The 16,001-nt window shown below is 41.3% G+C and overlaps 1 protein-coding gene across 4 annotated transcripts in view; it reads right to left on the bottom strand.

Moving 5' to 3' along the window:
* Window positions 1–16,001, bottom strand: part of ccdc82 (coiled-coil domain containing 82) — a 92,345-nt gene that overhangs the window by 56,139 nt on the left and 20,205 nt on the right. For all 4 annotated transcript variants that reach the window (XM_073043291.1, XM_073043293.1, XM_073043294.1 and 1 more), the window contains one exon: window positions 9,900–10,070. In XM_073043291.1, coding sequence (XP_072899392.1) covers window positions 9,900–10,070 — 171 coding nt within the window. The remainder of the gene's footprint in view (window positions 1–9,899; window positions 10,071–16,001) is intronic.

The raw sequence follows: 16,001 nt of genomic DNA, 5'->3' as shown, positions 1-16,001 counted from the left end.
CAAAAAATGCAAACACACCCTGCCAATGTTATTCTAGCCTTGAAGATCAGAAGAGTAAACACCAGTGAACATGAAATGTGGCCTCAAACCTACAAATTGGTTTTATTAAAATTAATAATCAGTGTTATAATTCAATATGGCAACTTTTCAGAACTGCACATGGGTACAAGAATAACAAATTTGCAACATACCTAACATATAAAATCTTTTAAAATACTATTTGAGGAGTTGAAAAGCCCCATGTTAAAGGAAGGAGTACTGCATATGGTGTGCAGGAGCCCTGTTGCAGATAATGCACCTAGGCAAATGTAATCACATAGCAGCAAGTCATGGACTCAAAACCCCAGACGTTAATGTGCACAAACTTTATAAGCATCTTGAAGTAAGCAACAAAAGCCTCCTTTAGCACTTAGAGCTAGAGAGAGATCACATTCTACAAGTACCTATAAGAAAAGCACAATGTTTTGACATGCGAGTGATAATTAAGTTGAAATTATGTTGCGAATGCATCAGTGTTAACACATTTGGTAATTTGTTCTACAGTGCCAGCAGTTTCTGACACTGTATAATCAGTGTGTCACTAATATATAGGACTTGCTGACTTCACAGATCTTCAAGACATGATTCTGGCACACCATTAGTCACAGGCCTCCAGTCTGAGGAACAACCCTCGACCATCACCCTCTGCTTCCTACCACTGTGCCAGTCACAAATCCAATCCACTATCTTCCTCTGGATCCCATGTGATCTAACTTCTCAAACTAGCCTGCCATGAGGGGCCTGGTTAAAGGCATTATTAAAGCCCATATAGACACCATCCACTGCCCTGTCGCAATCTACCTGTTATGCGTTGTAACCCAAAAACATAAAACTAACTGGAAGAAAAGTAAGGGACGTACTGGCGTGATGACATATGATATTCACAGACTTTTACATTTATCCCATTAATTATTTAAATAAGAATGCTTAATCAAACAATACATTTACAATATTGCTCAAATACTACTGAAATATTAAATAGACAAAACTCCTCCCTGCTTAGCTATAAACTCCATCTCAATAGAGAACACATCTCAAGTATATAAATACTATATAATAAGACTACTATACAGACATCCACAGCATAGTAAATTTTAAATTGAGGATTTCTTACTCTTGCTGGAAAATGTCTTTCCTGCCAAGGGGGGCAGTCACTATGCTTGACAGCAGAGACTCGTGGTGGTGAAACAATCTCAGGCTCTTGGGTCTCCTCCATTGTGGTTATGGCAGTTGACTCTGGGACTGTAGGAAATTGCTCCGTTCCATCAACCCTGGACACCTTTCTTCCTGAACAGTGCATGGCAAGCTTCACTGAATGACGTGGATTCTAATGCCTAAGTAGAGTGTCCGACAACACCATTTTCTTTACTTTTTGGAAAGACACCTCACACTGCTTTGCCAATTGCCATTTCTTCCCGATCTGTTGCAATGAGTTCAAAAGATGGAGCACAGTATCCAGGTTTGGCAGGAACCTGTTATGGTAATTGGCAAATCCTAAAAAGGACCTCAACGGTACATGTCCTTAGGCCTTGAGGCATCCACCACTGCTTGAATTTTCACAGCACACTTGTGTAACCCTAGTGCGTCAATGGTCACTACAGTAAATGATGCTTGGGTTAAAGAATTTACACATGTCACACCCATAATCTTCTAATCTTTTTAACAATATCTTGAGATTTTGGACATGTTTCTTGTCATCCTTGCCTGTAACAATGACGTCATCTGAGTGTCTGGGCAGCCTTAACACCTGGTCCACAGCTTTGTGCCAGGTTGCAGGTGCAGATGAAGCATATTACAGTGATAAAGCCTTGTGTGAGTGTTTATGGTAAGGAACACTTCAGGCTCTCCCTCCATCTTCATCAGTAGGTAGGCCTCAGCCAAGTCAACTTTGCCAGAGTGCTTTCCTCCCGAAAAGTTTGTGAAGGTATCCTCTATCCTGAGCTGAGGGTATTCATCTACTTTCAGTACTGGATTGACCCTGACCTTGAAATCACCACATATCCTGACAGACTCATCCTTCTTGGCTACTGCCACCACTGGCATTGCTCATGAGCTCCACTCAACCTTGCAAAGAATTCCTTCAGCCTCCATGCAATCTAGCTCAATGGCTACTTCATCATGGATGGTATTAGGAATTGAACGGGCTTTGTAAAAACTGGGTGTGGCATTTTCATTTGAGCTTTTCATTGCCATCCTTCAGCACTGCTGTAGGCATCATCCAGTACCTTTCTTAATTTGCTTTCAAATGACTCTAATGCAGGGGACATGCATGAAATGGTGGATGGATCTCCAATCGAGTTGTAGTTGTCTCAGCCACTCACATCCCCACAAATGCTGGCCCTGCTGTTTTTAATCAATACAAACCCAATGTGGCTTGTTGGTTGTTATATTTTACTGTTACAAATGTCATTTCCACAGGAGTTAACTTTTCTCCAGTATAAGTTCTTAGTTGAGTATCTGCAGGCTTCCATTTAGTATCTTCGAAATGCCGTTCAAGCTCACTGAAACAGCTGAGCCAGCGTCCAATTCTTCTATTTTAATTAATTTGCTGATCGCTTCTGGTGTAAACCTTATTGCTAGTCTCGTTAGTTTTCACACTGTAAATCTCAAGGCTACTCAGTCCTGTGTCACTCTCATCATTATCAGATTTTTCATCAACAGCATACAAGTTAGTGCTCTTTTTGAAACTGCAACTGGGACTTTTTAAATCTTTTTTTCTCTTCCCTGTGCCGTCCATTTATTTTTGTCTGTCCAACATGCTCTTTGTACATGCCTTGCTTTGTTATATTTTCTGCAAGTTTCATATTTAAACCTGCATTGATCTGGTGTATGTGAGCACCATTTGTTATCCAGGTCAATTTCTGTTTAGACATTGAAATTTTGCTCGTGCTCACTTTCATTCCTGACTGCTAATCAATTTTGTCTCTGTCTGCTGTTTCCTTTGATACAGCTATTTCAACTGCTTATAAGCTCTGCTTCAGTTCCAAGCCATTTCTGAATGCTTTCCTGCAACATTTCACAAACTAAAGGATCTCTCAGTGCATCATTAAGCCCATCCCTGAACTGACACTACTTAGACAACAACTTCAATTCAGCCATTTCTGCTGAAATGGACTCCCCTTCCTTTTGATTCCACTGATGAAACCCAAAACATTCTGCAATCAACAATGGTTTTGGGTTAATGTACTTGCATTACTTTCATGATATCAGCAAAGCTATTTTGGCTGATTTAGTTGGAACAGCCAAACTTCTAAGCAAACTGTATGCGTTTCTACCCAATGCAGTCAGCAAGACTGGTATGGTTTCTCATTGGCTATTTCATTTACTTCAAAATTCTGCTCAATATATTCCAGTGATTTGATGCGATCAAATGCATTTATCTTCCCGATGTAGCCAGCCATTTCTGCTTTTCTTTAAATTTATGATTTTTATCACCCTGTCCTCACTGTTTATAAATCCTTGAATTGGTCTGTTCCTGCCTTTGTTTTAACTTGAACATCTTTTCTGAAGAAGCATTTGCTACACTGTGTATTTTTTTCACTCGACTATTTCCCATTGCACCTTTTCTAAACTTGAACATCTCGCTGCGCTTAAAACTTCCTCGTCACCACTGTTATGTTTTTGTAACTCCAAAACATTAAGTTAATTGGAAGAGAAACAAGGGAGTCAATCTAACTTCGTTTTTACTTTAAGCAAGGAGCACACAGTATGACGTGGCGTGATTATATATCCATTCATGTATTTTTACATATAACCCGTAATGAATTATTTAAATAAACATAAATGAGTAATCAAACAATATATTTACAATATTACTCAAATATTACTGAAATTTTAAACACACAGCGCTACCCCCTTAGCTACTTCATCAAAGATCAAGAGATTTGCAGAACATAGCCTCCCATGCACAAAACTGTGCTGATTGTCCTGAATCAGACCCTGTGTCTCCAAATTTTGGAAGATCCTGTCCCTGGGAATCTCCTTCAGCAATTTACCACCACCCGTATCTGCTTCACCACCCTGTAGTTTCCTAGCTTGTTCTCACTAGCCTTTCTAAATAAATAGTTATTCGAACTAATTAAACAATTAATTACTCTCCAGTCCTCTGGAACCTCACCTGTGGCCAGAGATAAAACAAATTCTCAGTAATGGCTTCATGAATTTCTTCTTTAGCTTCCCACAAGGAACAAGAATGCACCAGGTCAGGCCCTGGGTATTTATTCATCCTAATCCACTTTAGGGCATTCAGTATTTACTCCCTGCTAATTTGCATGTGGTCCTAGGGAAAAACACTTACTTCTCTCATTTCCTCAGCTTCCATTGTTTTCTAAACAGAAAATTCTGAAGAGAAACATTCAGTAAAAATCTCACCCATTTCCTTTCATTCCACACTAATCTTTAAGGGAACCTAGTCTCTCTCTAGCCACCCTTTTACTCTTAATAAACCTACCGGTAGTCTTTTGGGATTTTGCCTCACCTCGCCTGCCAATCCTTCTCATATCCTCCTTTTGCCTTCTTAACTTTTCACACAAGTGCACTCTTACATTTCTTAAAGTATAGCTACCCATCTTTCTTAACCAAAACAATATTTCTCATCAACTGTGGTTCCCAAAACCTCATTCCCCAGGAGGAGGTCCAGTGTTGCCCTCTCTCGTATTTCACTTACCCTACCTCATTCCCCAGGAGGAGGTCCAGTGTTGCCCTCTCTCGTATTTCATTTACCCTACCTCATTCCCCAGGAGGAGGTCCAGTGTTGCCCTCTCTCGTATTTCTCTCTATATTGATAAGGAAAGCTTTCATGGGCACATTTCACAAATTCCACTCCATCCATCCAAACCTTTTTATATTGTGAGTTGCTCACTCAATATTGGAGAAATTCAGATCTTCCACTGGCTCTGGGGGGCCTACAATATACAATCAGATCAGAGTGACCATCCCCTCATTTCTAAATTTTACCCATACAAGCTCAGTGGATGAACGCCCCGTAATACCCTCTCTACTGACATTATTTTGTCCTCTTGCATCAAGAAGGCAACTCTCCTTCCTTTCACATTTGCATCCTCTCATACTTCTGATGTTAGAGAACTAAAAGAAAATAAAATGCAAGAAATATACTCCACATTAGGCTGCATTGTGAAGTGAGGAAAGGAGAGCTTACATTACGAGTTGATGACCTCTCACTAGAACTGGCTAGTTGTGATACGAACAAGAAAGGCTAGCTATCTGAGAAATTAATTCAGTGTTGAATTCTAATGGCTGTAATCTGTCCAGTTGGAAGAGGAGATGCTGACTTCTTTTCAACACAGAGGTCCAATCACTACATTTCCATCCTATAACAGGACGATCCAAAAACAATTCTCTTTTTAAACAAGTAATCCCCCTTCACTGCCACCATCCTGTGTACACCTTCTCATTAATGCAAATAAATAATCTGCCAATCATGTGGTAGCAACTCAATGCATAAAAGCACACAGACATGGTCAAGAGGTTCAGTTGTTGTTTAGGCCAAACATCAGAATAGGGAAGAAATGTGATCCAAGTGACTTTGACCTTGGAATGATTGTTGGTACCAGGGATGGTGGTTTTAGCATCTCAGAAACTGCTGATATGCTGGGATTTTCACACACAACAGTCTGTAGAGCTTACAAAGAATGGTGTGCAGTCCTGTGAGTGAAAACAGTTTGCTAATGAGAGAGGTCAGAGGAGAATGACCAGACTGGTTCAAGCTGACAGCTGACAAGTAACTCAAATAACCACATGTTACAACAGTGATGTGCAAAAGAATATCTCTGAATACACATGATGAATCTCGAAGTGGTGGGCAACAGGCAGCAGAGGACTACAAACATATACTCAGTGGCCACTTTATTAGGACTGAAGAACTTCCTCAAAAACTCCACTACTTCCTGCAAACCAAATCTGATGCATTAAGCAGTTATATTAACTCAGTTTTCTCTCTCTGCTGATGATGATGCCTTTGTAACTCACAGTTCAGGCACAGTATGCTTCATCTTTCTGTTGTTCTCTTGCCTCCTATCAGTCAGATCAACTACAATAAGCAAGTCATCACCACCCACACACAGCCCACAGTACAAATCCTTTTATTAAGTCTTTGTTGATCTCCATCTTGTTCTCATTGATCTTTCCACCTCTACCCCTCCTCCATAACATGTTTGATTTCCAAACGTTTTTGAGTTCTGACAAAGGGGCCTGGAGCCGAAATGTTATCCTTCTTTCTCTCTTCACAAATGCTGTCCCATATGCTGAGTATTCTAGCATTATCTGACATTATTTCAGACTACCAGCATTCGTAGTTTCTTTTTCACTTTATGGCTGAAATTCTCTGACAAATTTGTCATTTAGTTTTGGGCTCTTGTGTGCAATATGGCCAACACATCAGCAGCACAACAATTCTATGCATTTTAGGTAATTCATTGCTTGTCAAACATTTTGAGACATTCCAGATTAGTTTGATAAAGCATTATAAATGAAGGTTTTGTTTTCTTTCTATTGAACCAGACACACCTTATTGTCCTGAAGCTGAAAATGAATGGAGAATCGCCTCCAGGGAAAGCAAAATTTATAATGCTGGCAGAGATAAGAATGAAAGTCACAGGCCCCCTACTGAATGTCAGAATGAACTAACTATGCTGAATCTACTTTCCTTACCCTCCTCTTTCTTTACATGGTGAAGTATTTTTCTCTCTTGCTCTTCTCATACCATCTTTTGTCGCTGACAGTGGGATGGTGGGGATGCCTGCTGGGTTGCAAAGGCAGGCAGACAATTTTCTTTACATGGGAGTCCTTTTCCAGCACAGCCTTGTGGAGACAAGCTCTGTCCAACCCCTGCTCCGGATATCAGTAACATTCTTTAGACTTGAAGTCGTTATAAGACACAGCAGAAACCCACTCACTGTTGTTTCCTGAGAAGCAGCAACTGGCTCAACACAGTTACAGATAAAGGATTACATCACTGGAACTGCAACTACCCTTCTGGTGTTAACGTTTCAATTCTGCAGGACAATATCAACTTCACACTCACTGTCCTTTCTTATATTTAAAACAAAATTTAAGAATTGAGATGTCATTTAAGAAAACACCTAACTCCTGTCTGATGTTTAATTTTCTCCTACTTGCTAGATTAAGGCATTAGCTTAAATACTGGAGCATGCTGTGCTACTTTGCCAGTGCAGTTGGGACCAACAGTGAACAAAAACCCCAACAAAAATACATCTGCCGGGAATCTGAAATGAGAAGAGGGAAAGCTGGAAACACTCAGCAAATCACCTACAGAAAGTGAAGCAGCGTGAATGCTTTAGGAACATCGTCATGCTTCAGGAACAATGGGGTCACATTTGGATTGGGAAATCACAAAATGGCAGCAGCAGAGTTTTAATCACATTTAACACTATCCCTGAAATTAGAGCAAGCCCTTTCAGTTGTGCTTCACCTTTGCTAAAATCAAGTTATTGATAGATGAAAGATTACTACTCAGAGTATTTGAGCCCCATTGTTCAGGGAGTGACTGTATATTGACAACTGGTGGCCACTAATGGAATCATATTTAGGTGCAGGTTGATGGGGTAGCAAAGATGGCACACAGCAGGCTGCCTTTAAGAGTTGAGGCACTGATTTCAATAGTCAGCAATTTTATTGCAAATTTATGCAACTCTGGTTAGGGTGGTTTTAGAGTATTGCATTCAAGTCTATTATAGGACAGATGTGGAGGTTTTGGTGAAGATGCAGGAAAGGTTAACCAGGACACTGGCTGGATTAGAGGGCAAATGCCACAAGGAGAGGTTGGGTAAACCTGGATTGCTTTCTCTGGAGCAGTAGAGGCTGAGGAGAGGCATGATAGAAGTTTATAAAATTATGGGGCATACACAGCTGGTATCTTTTCCCCAGGGTTGAAATGTCTATTATTAGAGGGCATATATTTAAAGTGAGAGGAGACAAGTTCAAAGGAGACGGGCAGGGCAAGTTTTTAACAAAAGTAAATGAGGAGTATCCAAGATCACTCTTGGGTAAATGTGGATCTTATCCAAGGCGTAAGGATACTACTGGACCTTGACAAGCCAGTGCTTCCTCCTCAGAACTGGGGAGAAACTGGTGCTTTTTTTTGGTGAAAAAGCAGCTGGTTTTATTTATCCACCCAGTCAGCTGTATTGTATCTAGACAGATAGTTAGAAAGACACTTTATTTATCCCAAAGGAAATTACAGTGTCAAAGTAGCATTACCAGTAATTGACATTACCAGTGTCAAAGTAGCATTGGAAGAGAAGTAGAAAGAATAAAAAATAAATTACCACGAACAGTCTAACAGGAAGGGTCATCACTTCCCCAGCTATAGGTTGACGCATTATGGAGCCTAATGGCCGAGGGTAAGAATAACCTCATATAGTGCTCTTTGGAGCAGCACGGTTGTCTTAGTCTATGACTATAAGTGCTGCTCTGTTCAGCCTAGATGGCATGCAGAGGGTGAGAAAAATTGTCCAAAATCGTCAGAATTTTCCATGGGGTCCTTTGTTCTACCACAACCTCCAGTGTGTCCAGTCTGACCCATATAACAGAGCCAGCATTTCTAATCAGTTTATTGAGCCTGCTGGAATCATCCATTTTGATGCCATTGTCCCAGCACACCACTGCATTGAAGACTGTACTGGCGAGAACAGACTGGTAGAACATACGAAGGAGAGGCCTGCATACTCCAAAGGACCTCAGTCTCCTCAGGAAGTGGAGGTGACTCTGGCCCTCTGCTCCACTCAATTCTGTCATCCAGGTGAAGACCCCGGGATTTGTATGTCCTCAGTGTCAATAGTAACAGGGAGCAGTGACTTACTGTGTGCAGAGTGGTTCATCTGTACTGTATTTAAAAATGTTTCAGAATAATTCCTTCATTCTGCAAGAAATGACTTAGTTTTGGGAACAGTGTCTATGATTTCAGTCACCTACAAGCTGGTTGCATTTTCCTTACGGCCTCCTGCTCAGGGAGCAGTTAGAATGTAGATAATGAAAAGGACATGTTAGCTTCAATGATTCTTTTCACTGATGTTATTCCTACAAACATCTGCTTTTACTCTTTGCACTTAATATTTCAACAGAAACTCCCAAATGAAAACATTTTAATGGAATTACTTTTTTTCATCCGTGACATTATCATTACCCAATACAGTAACTTAACAATGACATATAATAAAAAAAAGGTCAAAGCTCAGTGGGTGAACTGAAAGAGGTTACAAAGCATAGAGAGAAAGTAAATAATGAGACAGATACTAAAGAATTTATATTTAAATGAATCACTAAAATAATTAATAGGGCAGTTACAAGAAAATCCTATGCATAGAAAAATGATTGAATGTGGAATTTATTGTCAGAATGAGTTGTAAAACAGAACAAAATTATCTTTAAAGGAGAATCAGCAAAGGTGCATTGAAGTGAATATCATTAGACTATGCAGTAATGTAAAATATACTATGGTTGTATGAATAATAATTGGTAAATGTTTCTCGTAACTAATTCATATAAATCAATGATTTTAATGAAAATAAGAGTCATAATGGACACAAAATCCAGTTCTGATTTGTTATTGTCAGCTTTGTTGTACTGCACAAATTACCCAGATCATTTTTCTATGTGAGGTAGCATATATAATTACATCCCTCCGTCAACAGCACTTGCTGCTGATGGAGGTGATTAAATGTAGATTTATTCAACACCTCTGTTCTATTCAGACATATGTTCCTAATTTTGCTTGGTTCATCAAATCTATCGGCCCCTCTTCCTCTCGCTTCAACCTGATTTCCAACACAGCTATGCATTGTGAATCTTATGTTTCCTTATGCTGTGTTATTTTGCTGTACCTGCTTGTCACTTGACATGAAGCTGTCTTGTTCCAAATTTTTGGAGTCGTATAGCTTTCCTGACAGGGTAACTGTGAACCTACAAGTACGTTTCAGTTCACAGGCCTGACACGATGTTTTGAATCCTGAATGCTCTTTCACATGAAGATTAGGATAACAATCTACACGTTCCTGTAAGAGTAGCAAAAAGAAACAAAATATTTGAACAAGAAGATTTGGGTCCATTTCAACACTATTGTTCCCCAGAAAAAAAAATCAGGTTCAGAGAAATCCAAGAAAAATGTCAGTATCAAATTGAGATTTAAACTCTGAATGAAGAAATGAATTTTGTATATACAGGACAATGGAATGAGAAATAAGAGACACCATTTACAGCCATGAATTAAAGGTCATACAGCACAGAAACATGCTCTTCAGCCCACCAACCTTAACCTTAACGCACCCCCTTACTGTAATTCTGTCTCATATTTTTGTTATTCTTTTTCACATTTTCACAGTGGTCTATTAATTTAATAACCCACAAGTCTTGGATGCAGGAGGAAAGATGGCCAGGATATTTCAGAACCCAAATGGTCAGACTTGCTCCAGCATACATCAGATTAAATACTTTTACTCGTTAAAGTTGCAAATTCTTAAGTTCACGAAGATGACAACGGAGCATTCAAAACCTACAAGTAAAATGAGGGTTTCACCAAGTACCAACGCTCCATCCACCTGAAGAAGTGAGATCTCCCAGTGGCTGCCCATTTTAATTCCATTTCCTATTCCCATTCCAATATGTCAATCCATGGCCTCCTCTAGTGTTGTGATGAGACAACAATCAGATTGGAGGAACAACACCCTATATTCTGTCAGGGTAGCCTCCAACCTGATGGCATAAACACTGATTTCTCAAACTTCCAGTAATGGCCCCCCTTTTCACCATTCCACATCCTCTTTGCCACTCTCTCACCGTATCTCCTTGCATGCCCATCACTCCCACTGGTGCTCCTCCCCCTTTTTCTTTCTTCCATAGCCTTCTATCCTCCGTCACGGACGGCCCCTTCTCCAGCATTGTCTCTTTCACCAATCAACTGCCCAGCTCTTTATTTCATCCCTCCCCCTCCCAGTTCCACCTATCACCTTGTGTTTCTCTCTCCCCTCCCCCACCTTTTAAATCTACTCCCCAATGTTTTTTTCTCCAGTCCTGCTGAAGGGTCTCAGCCCAAAACATTGACTGTACTTTTTCCACAGATGCAGCCTGGCCCACTTGGTTCTTCCAGCATTTTGTGTATTCTATACATTACTACAACTGGTTTTACAGTGTATCCTTCCAATTTACTTGTAGTGAAAAGGCATTTTCTCTCATATAAGGACATAAGATGTGGAATCTGGTTGAGATTTACTGGCCTGCAGTCCTCCTTTACCTTTCAATAAGATCATGCTGATTCAAACATATGTCAACATGACTTTCCCAATCTCTCCCCATATTCTGTGAATCTTCTGTAGTTCAAATACCTGTCAATCTCAACATTCTGGCACCTCAGTTCTCTACATAGAGAGTCATAAACCTCTGAGTGTAATTCCTCTACATGTCTGATGCCCTCTTATTCTGAAACTATGCCCACAGTTCTAGGCACCCTCAGAATGGAAAATATCCGCTCAGCATTCATCATATCAATTCCCCACAAACCGTGTTTCAATGAGATTACTACTCGTTCTTCCAAACTCAAATGTGTCTAAGCTCAAACTGGTCGACCTCTTTGACCCAGTAATCAACCTAGTCTATCTTTTCTGGATTGCCTCCGATGCAAGTTGCCCTTCCTTAAATGTGGAGACCAAAACTATGCAGTGCAGTGCCACCAGCACATTGTTAACCTCATCAAAACTATTGTACTTTCATCATTCATGGTCCTTGTATAAAAACAATCAATATTCTCCTAGCCTTCCTAATTTCTCATTGTCCCACATGCCAGCACTTGTACTTCATGTATCTTTTGAAGTCTCATTCTATTTAAGGAATAATTTCCTTTTTCACTTTCCTTTCTAAAGCGAGTAAACTCACATTTTCCACACCTCTTCCAAGTTACTACAGCAGGCATGCATAACCAGGCAGCCTGCTATGAACTCCTGTAAAAGGATCGACAACAGCAACATACACTATACAATGGACAATGGTGCTGATATTTTCTCTGTGAAAAGATTGATCAGGTATTGTGAGGATCATCCATCAATGATAGCAGCATTTCCATCAGTGCAAAGAGCTACATACATTATTCAGATGAGCATTAAAGCTATTAATATCAAGGCCAAGTGCATTATTGAAGGAAAGGGTTTCAACTTTATTAATATTCAAGAAGTATCACTTCACCACAAAAGTATGCATGTTGCTGGCTGTTACCAAGTCTATAGCAATGATGGGTCCAGGAGATGGCTCAACATTTTTCTGACAGGGAACTCTGGGTCGATGGCTCTGAGAAGACAATAGCCAGTGATATTTATATGGGGCCTTTAATGCAGAAATAGCTGCAAATTATAAAATAATGGGGCCAAGCCAGACATAAAACTTGTCAATGTAGGTTTTAAGCAAGATCTTAAAGGAAAAGACTGAAATGAGGGAGAATGTAAGACAGCAAACTACAGTGTTAGACAATAGTGATAGAAGCATAATCCAAACACGAGGAAATCTGCAGATGCTGGAAATTCAAGCAACACACACAAAATGCTGGTGGAACACAGCAGGCCAGGCAGCATCTATAGGAAGAAGCACTGTCAATGTTTTGGGCTGAGACCCTTCATCAGGACTAACTGAAAGAAGAGATAGTAAGAGATTTGAAAGTAGGAGGGGGAGGGGGAAATGCAAAATGATAGAAGACCGGAGGGGGTGGGATGAAGCTGAGAGCTGGAAAGGTGATTGACAAAAGGGACACAGAGCTGGAGAAGGGAAAGGATCATGGGACGGGAGGCCTCGGGAGAAAGAAAGGGAGAGGGAACACCAGAGAGAGATGGAGCACAGGCAGAGTGATAGGCAGAGAGAGAGAGAAAAAAAGAGGAGGAGGGAAAAAACTAAATATATCAGGGATGGGGTAAGAAGGGGAAGAGGGGCATTAACAGAAGATAGAGAAGTCAGTGTTCATGCCATCAGGTTGGAGGCTACCCAGCTGGTATATAAGGTGTTGTTCCTCTAATCTGAGTGTGGCTTCATCTTGACAGTAGAGGAGGCCATGGATAGACATATCAGAATGGGAATGGGAATGGGACATGGAATTAAAATGTGTGGCCACTGGGAGATCCTGCTTTCTCTGGCAGACAGAGCGTAGGTGTTCAGCGAAACAGTCTCCCAGTCTGCCTCGAGTCTCACCAATATATAAAAGGCCATACTGGGAGCACCTGACGCAGTATACCACACCAGCCGACTCACAGGTGAAGTGTCACCTCACCTGGAAGGACTGTCTGGGACCCTGAATGGTGGTGAGGGAGGAAGTGTAAGGGCAGGTTTAGCACTTGTTCCACTTACAAGGATAAGTGCCAGGAGGGAGATTGGTGGGAAGGGATGGGGGGGGGGAACGAATGGACGAGGGAGTCACGTAGGGAGCGATCCCTGCGGAAAGCAGAAAGGGGGGGGGGGGAAGGGAAAGATGTGCTTGGTAGTGGGATCCCGTTGGAGGTGGTGGAAGTTACGGAGAATTATATGTTGAACCCGGAGGCTGGTGGGGGTGGTAGGTGAGGACAAGGGGAACCCTATCCCGAGCGGGGTGGTGGGCGGATGGGGTGAGGGCAGATGTGCGGGAAATGGGACAAGATGCGTTTGAGAGCAGAGTTGATGGTGGAAGAAGGGAAGCCCCTTTTTTTAAAATAGGAAGACATCTCCTTTGTCCTGGAATGAAAAGCCTCATCCTGAGAACAGATGTGGTGGAGATGGAGGAATTGCGAGAAGGGGATAGCATTTTTGCAAGTACTATATCTACTATCTAGTATCTACTATAAGCCTACAGACTCTCACAGCTACCTGGACTATTCCTCTTCCCACCCTGTCTCTTGCAAAAATGAACACCTACGCTCTGTCTGCCAGTGAAAGCAGGATCTCCCAGTGGCCACACATTTTAATTCCACATCCCATTCCCATTCTGATATGTCCATCCATGGCCTCCTCTACTGTCAAGATGAAGCCACACTCAGGTTGGAGGAACAACACCTTATATACCGGCTGGGTAGCCTCCAACCTGATGGCATGAACATTGACTTCTCTAACTTCCGTTAATGCCCCTCCTCTCCTTCTTACTCCATCCCTGATATATTTAGTTTCTTCACCCCTCCTCTTTTTTTCTCTCTCTCTCTGCCTGTTCTCCATCTCCCTCTGGTGCTCCCCTCCCCCTTTCTTTCTCCCTAGGCCTCCCGTCCCATGATCCTTTCCCTTCTCCAGCTCTGTATCCCTTTTGCCAATCACCTTTCCAGCTCTCAGCTTCACCACAGCCCCTCCGGTCTTCTTCTATCATTTTGCATTTCCCCTCCCCTTCCTACTTTCAAATCTCTTACTATCTTTCCTTTCAGTTAGTCCTGACGAAAGGTCTTGGCCTGAAACATCAACAGTGCTTCTCCCTATAGATGCTGCCTGGCCTGCTGCGTTCCACCAGCATTTTGTGTGTGTTGAGGCATAAACCTCAGTATCCACACATGGGTGGATGCACGGGAAGCAAGAAGTTACAAAGGTCTGAGATCAGTTGAAGGACCTAAATGGTGTACAATGTCCTGTGTATGTTACTCAAAAGGGCTTCTTTGGTTTGTTACAAGTAGGAATGCTTCTTTGTCTGTTAAATGTTTCTCTCGCTGTTGTTTCGCTTTAGAATGGCTGATATGGTAATTGTATTCATTTGTTAATCAATGGGGAATGTTATTGTGTTTTGTGAGGCTGGGAACTTGGGGGAGGGGTTGCGCGGGCTTGGGGTGTGAAGGAGTCGGGAGGGAGAGTCGAGGAAGGTGGACGTGCGCTCGGAAGACCACCGGGGAGTCCGAGGTGGAAGACGTTGAAGTCGGAGGCAAGCGACGAGGGGTCGAATCGTTCGCTGGTTGAGCTCCAACGAGTGCACTACCCTGACTGAACTTTGATAAGTTGGCACCTTTTGTTTTTTTCCTTGTATATATATATTGTATTGCCTAATACTCTTTTAATGTTAGTAAACTCTTTAAAGTGTATTTCATAACGATATTTGTTGTGGGTTTGATACTGTCGGCGGGAGCGAGGCATAAACTCGATTCTCACAGCACCTGTGTGTACGGGAGGCGGGGTTGGTGTGTGGCTGGATCTCCTTTTCCTCTAGACATATACCAGCCTTTTTGGGTAAGTGTTACAATGGTAATAGATAAAAACAGACTATAGCTCCAGGGGAAAGGAGGATAGGGGTTAGCAGAGGTCATGGCTGTTGGAAAGGAGTGATAATAGGATGTAAAGAAGTAAAAACTGGGCCCTTGCATAAATAGCTGCAGCAGAATTGCGGAAAACTAAATCACGTTCAATGGGAAAAGTTAGGTGAGGAAAAATGAAGGTGCTTTGGAAACAATGATCCAAATGGTCATGACAGAAATTATAAGAAAATGAGAGAATGTACTGGGGTCCTGGCAGAAAATGCACGGAAGGAAGTGTTACTAAGGTTGGCATCAGAGTTGTTGGCTACACACAGCCAATGATGGAAAATCTATCGAAGACATTGAGAGAGTTAGGCTGAGGAAGGGAAACATCAGAGATGAAGGTAGAACTGGGGCTGAGATTAATAATACATTGTTTAACATTTTAAAGTTGGCAATAAAAGCACAAGTGGAACCCACAATCATCATTGTACTGAAGAAAGAGGATGGTAAGACTGGAAGATATAATGTCAAAGAAAACTACTAAAGGTAGTTATAGCTTTAAGGATTAAACCCAAGACTCGTGAATTTCCAGAACAGTATCCATTATTGGAACCCAATGAATAGAATTACAGCATCATTGTTTATATTATGCCAATTATAAAATTGTTATTTTTATTGAGTATTCTATTTCATAATGTAACCTGGAATTTATGCCTCAGGACCACAGGAATACTGAAAATTAATTAACACTGGCAACATGAATGAATCTATATAAAA

This window comes from Hemitrygon akajei, chromosome 4 (assembly GCF_048418815.1).
Source record: "Hemitrygon akajei chromosome 4, sHemAka1.3, whole genome shotgun sequence".
Classification (NCBI taxonomy): Eukaryota; Metazoa; Chordata; class Chondrichthyes; order Myliobatiformes; family Dasyatidae; genus Hemitrygon; species Hemitrygon akajei.
This window is presented reverse-complemented; position numbering and strand designations above follow the sequence as displayed.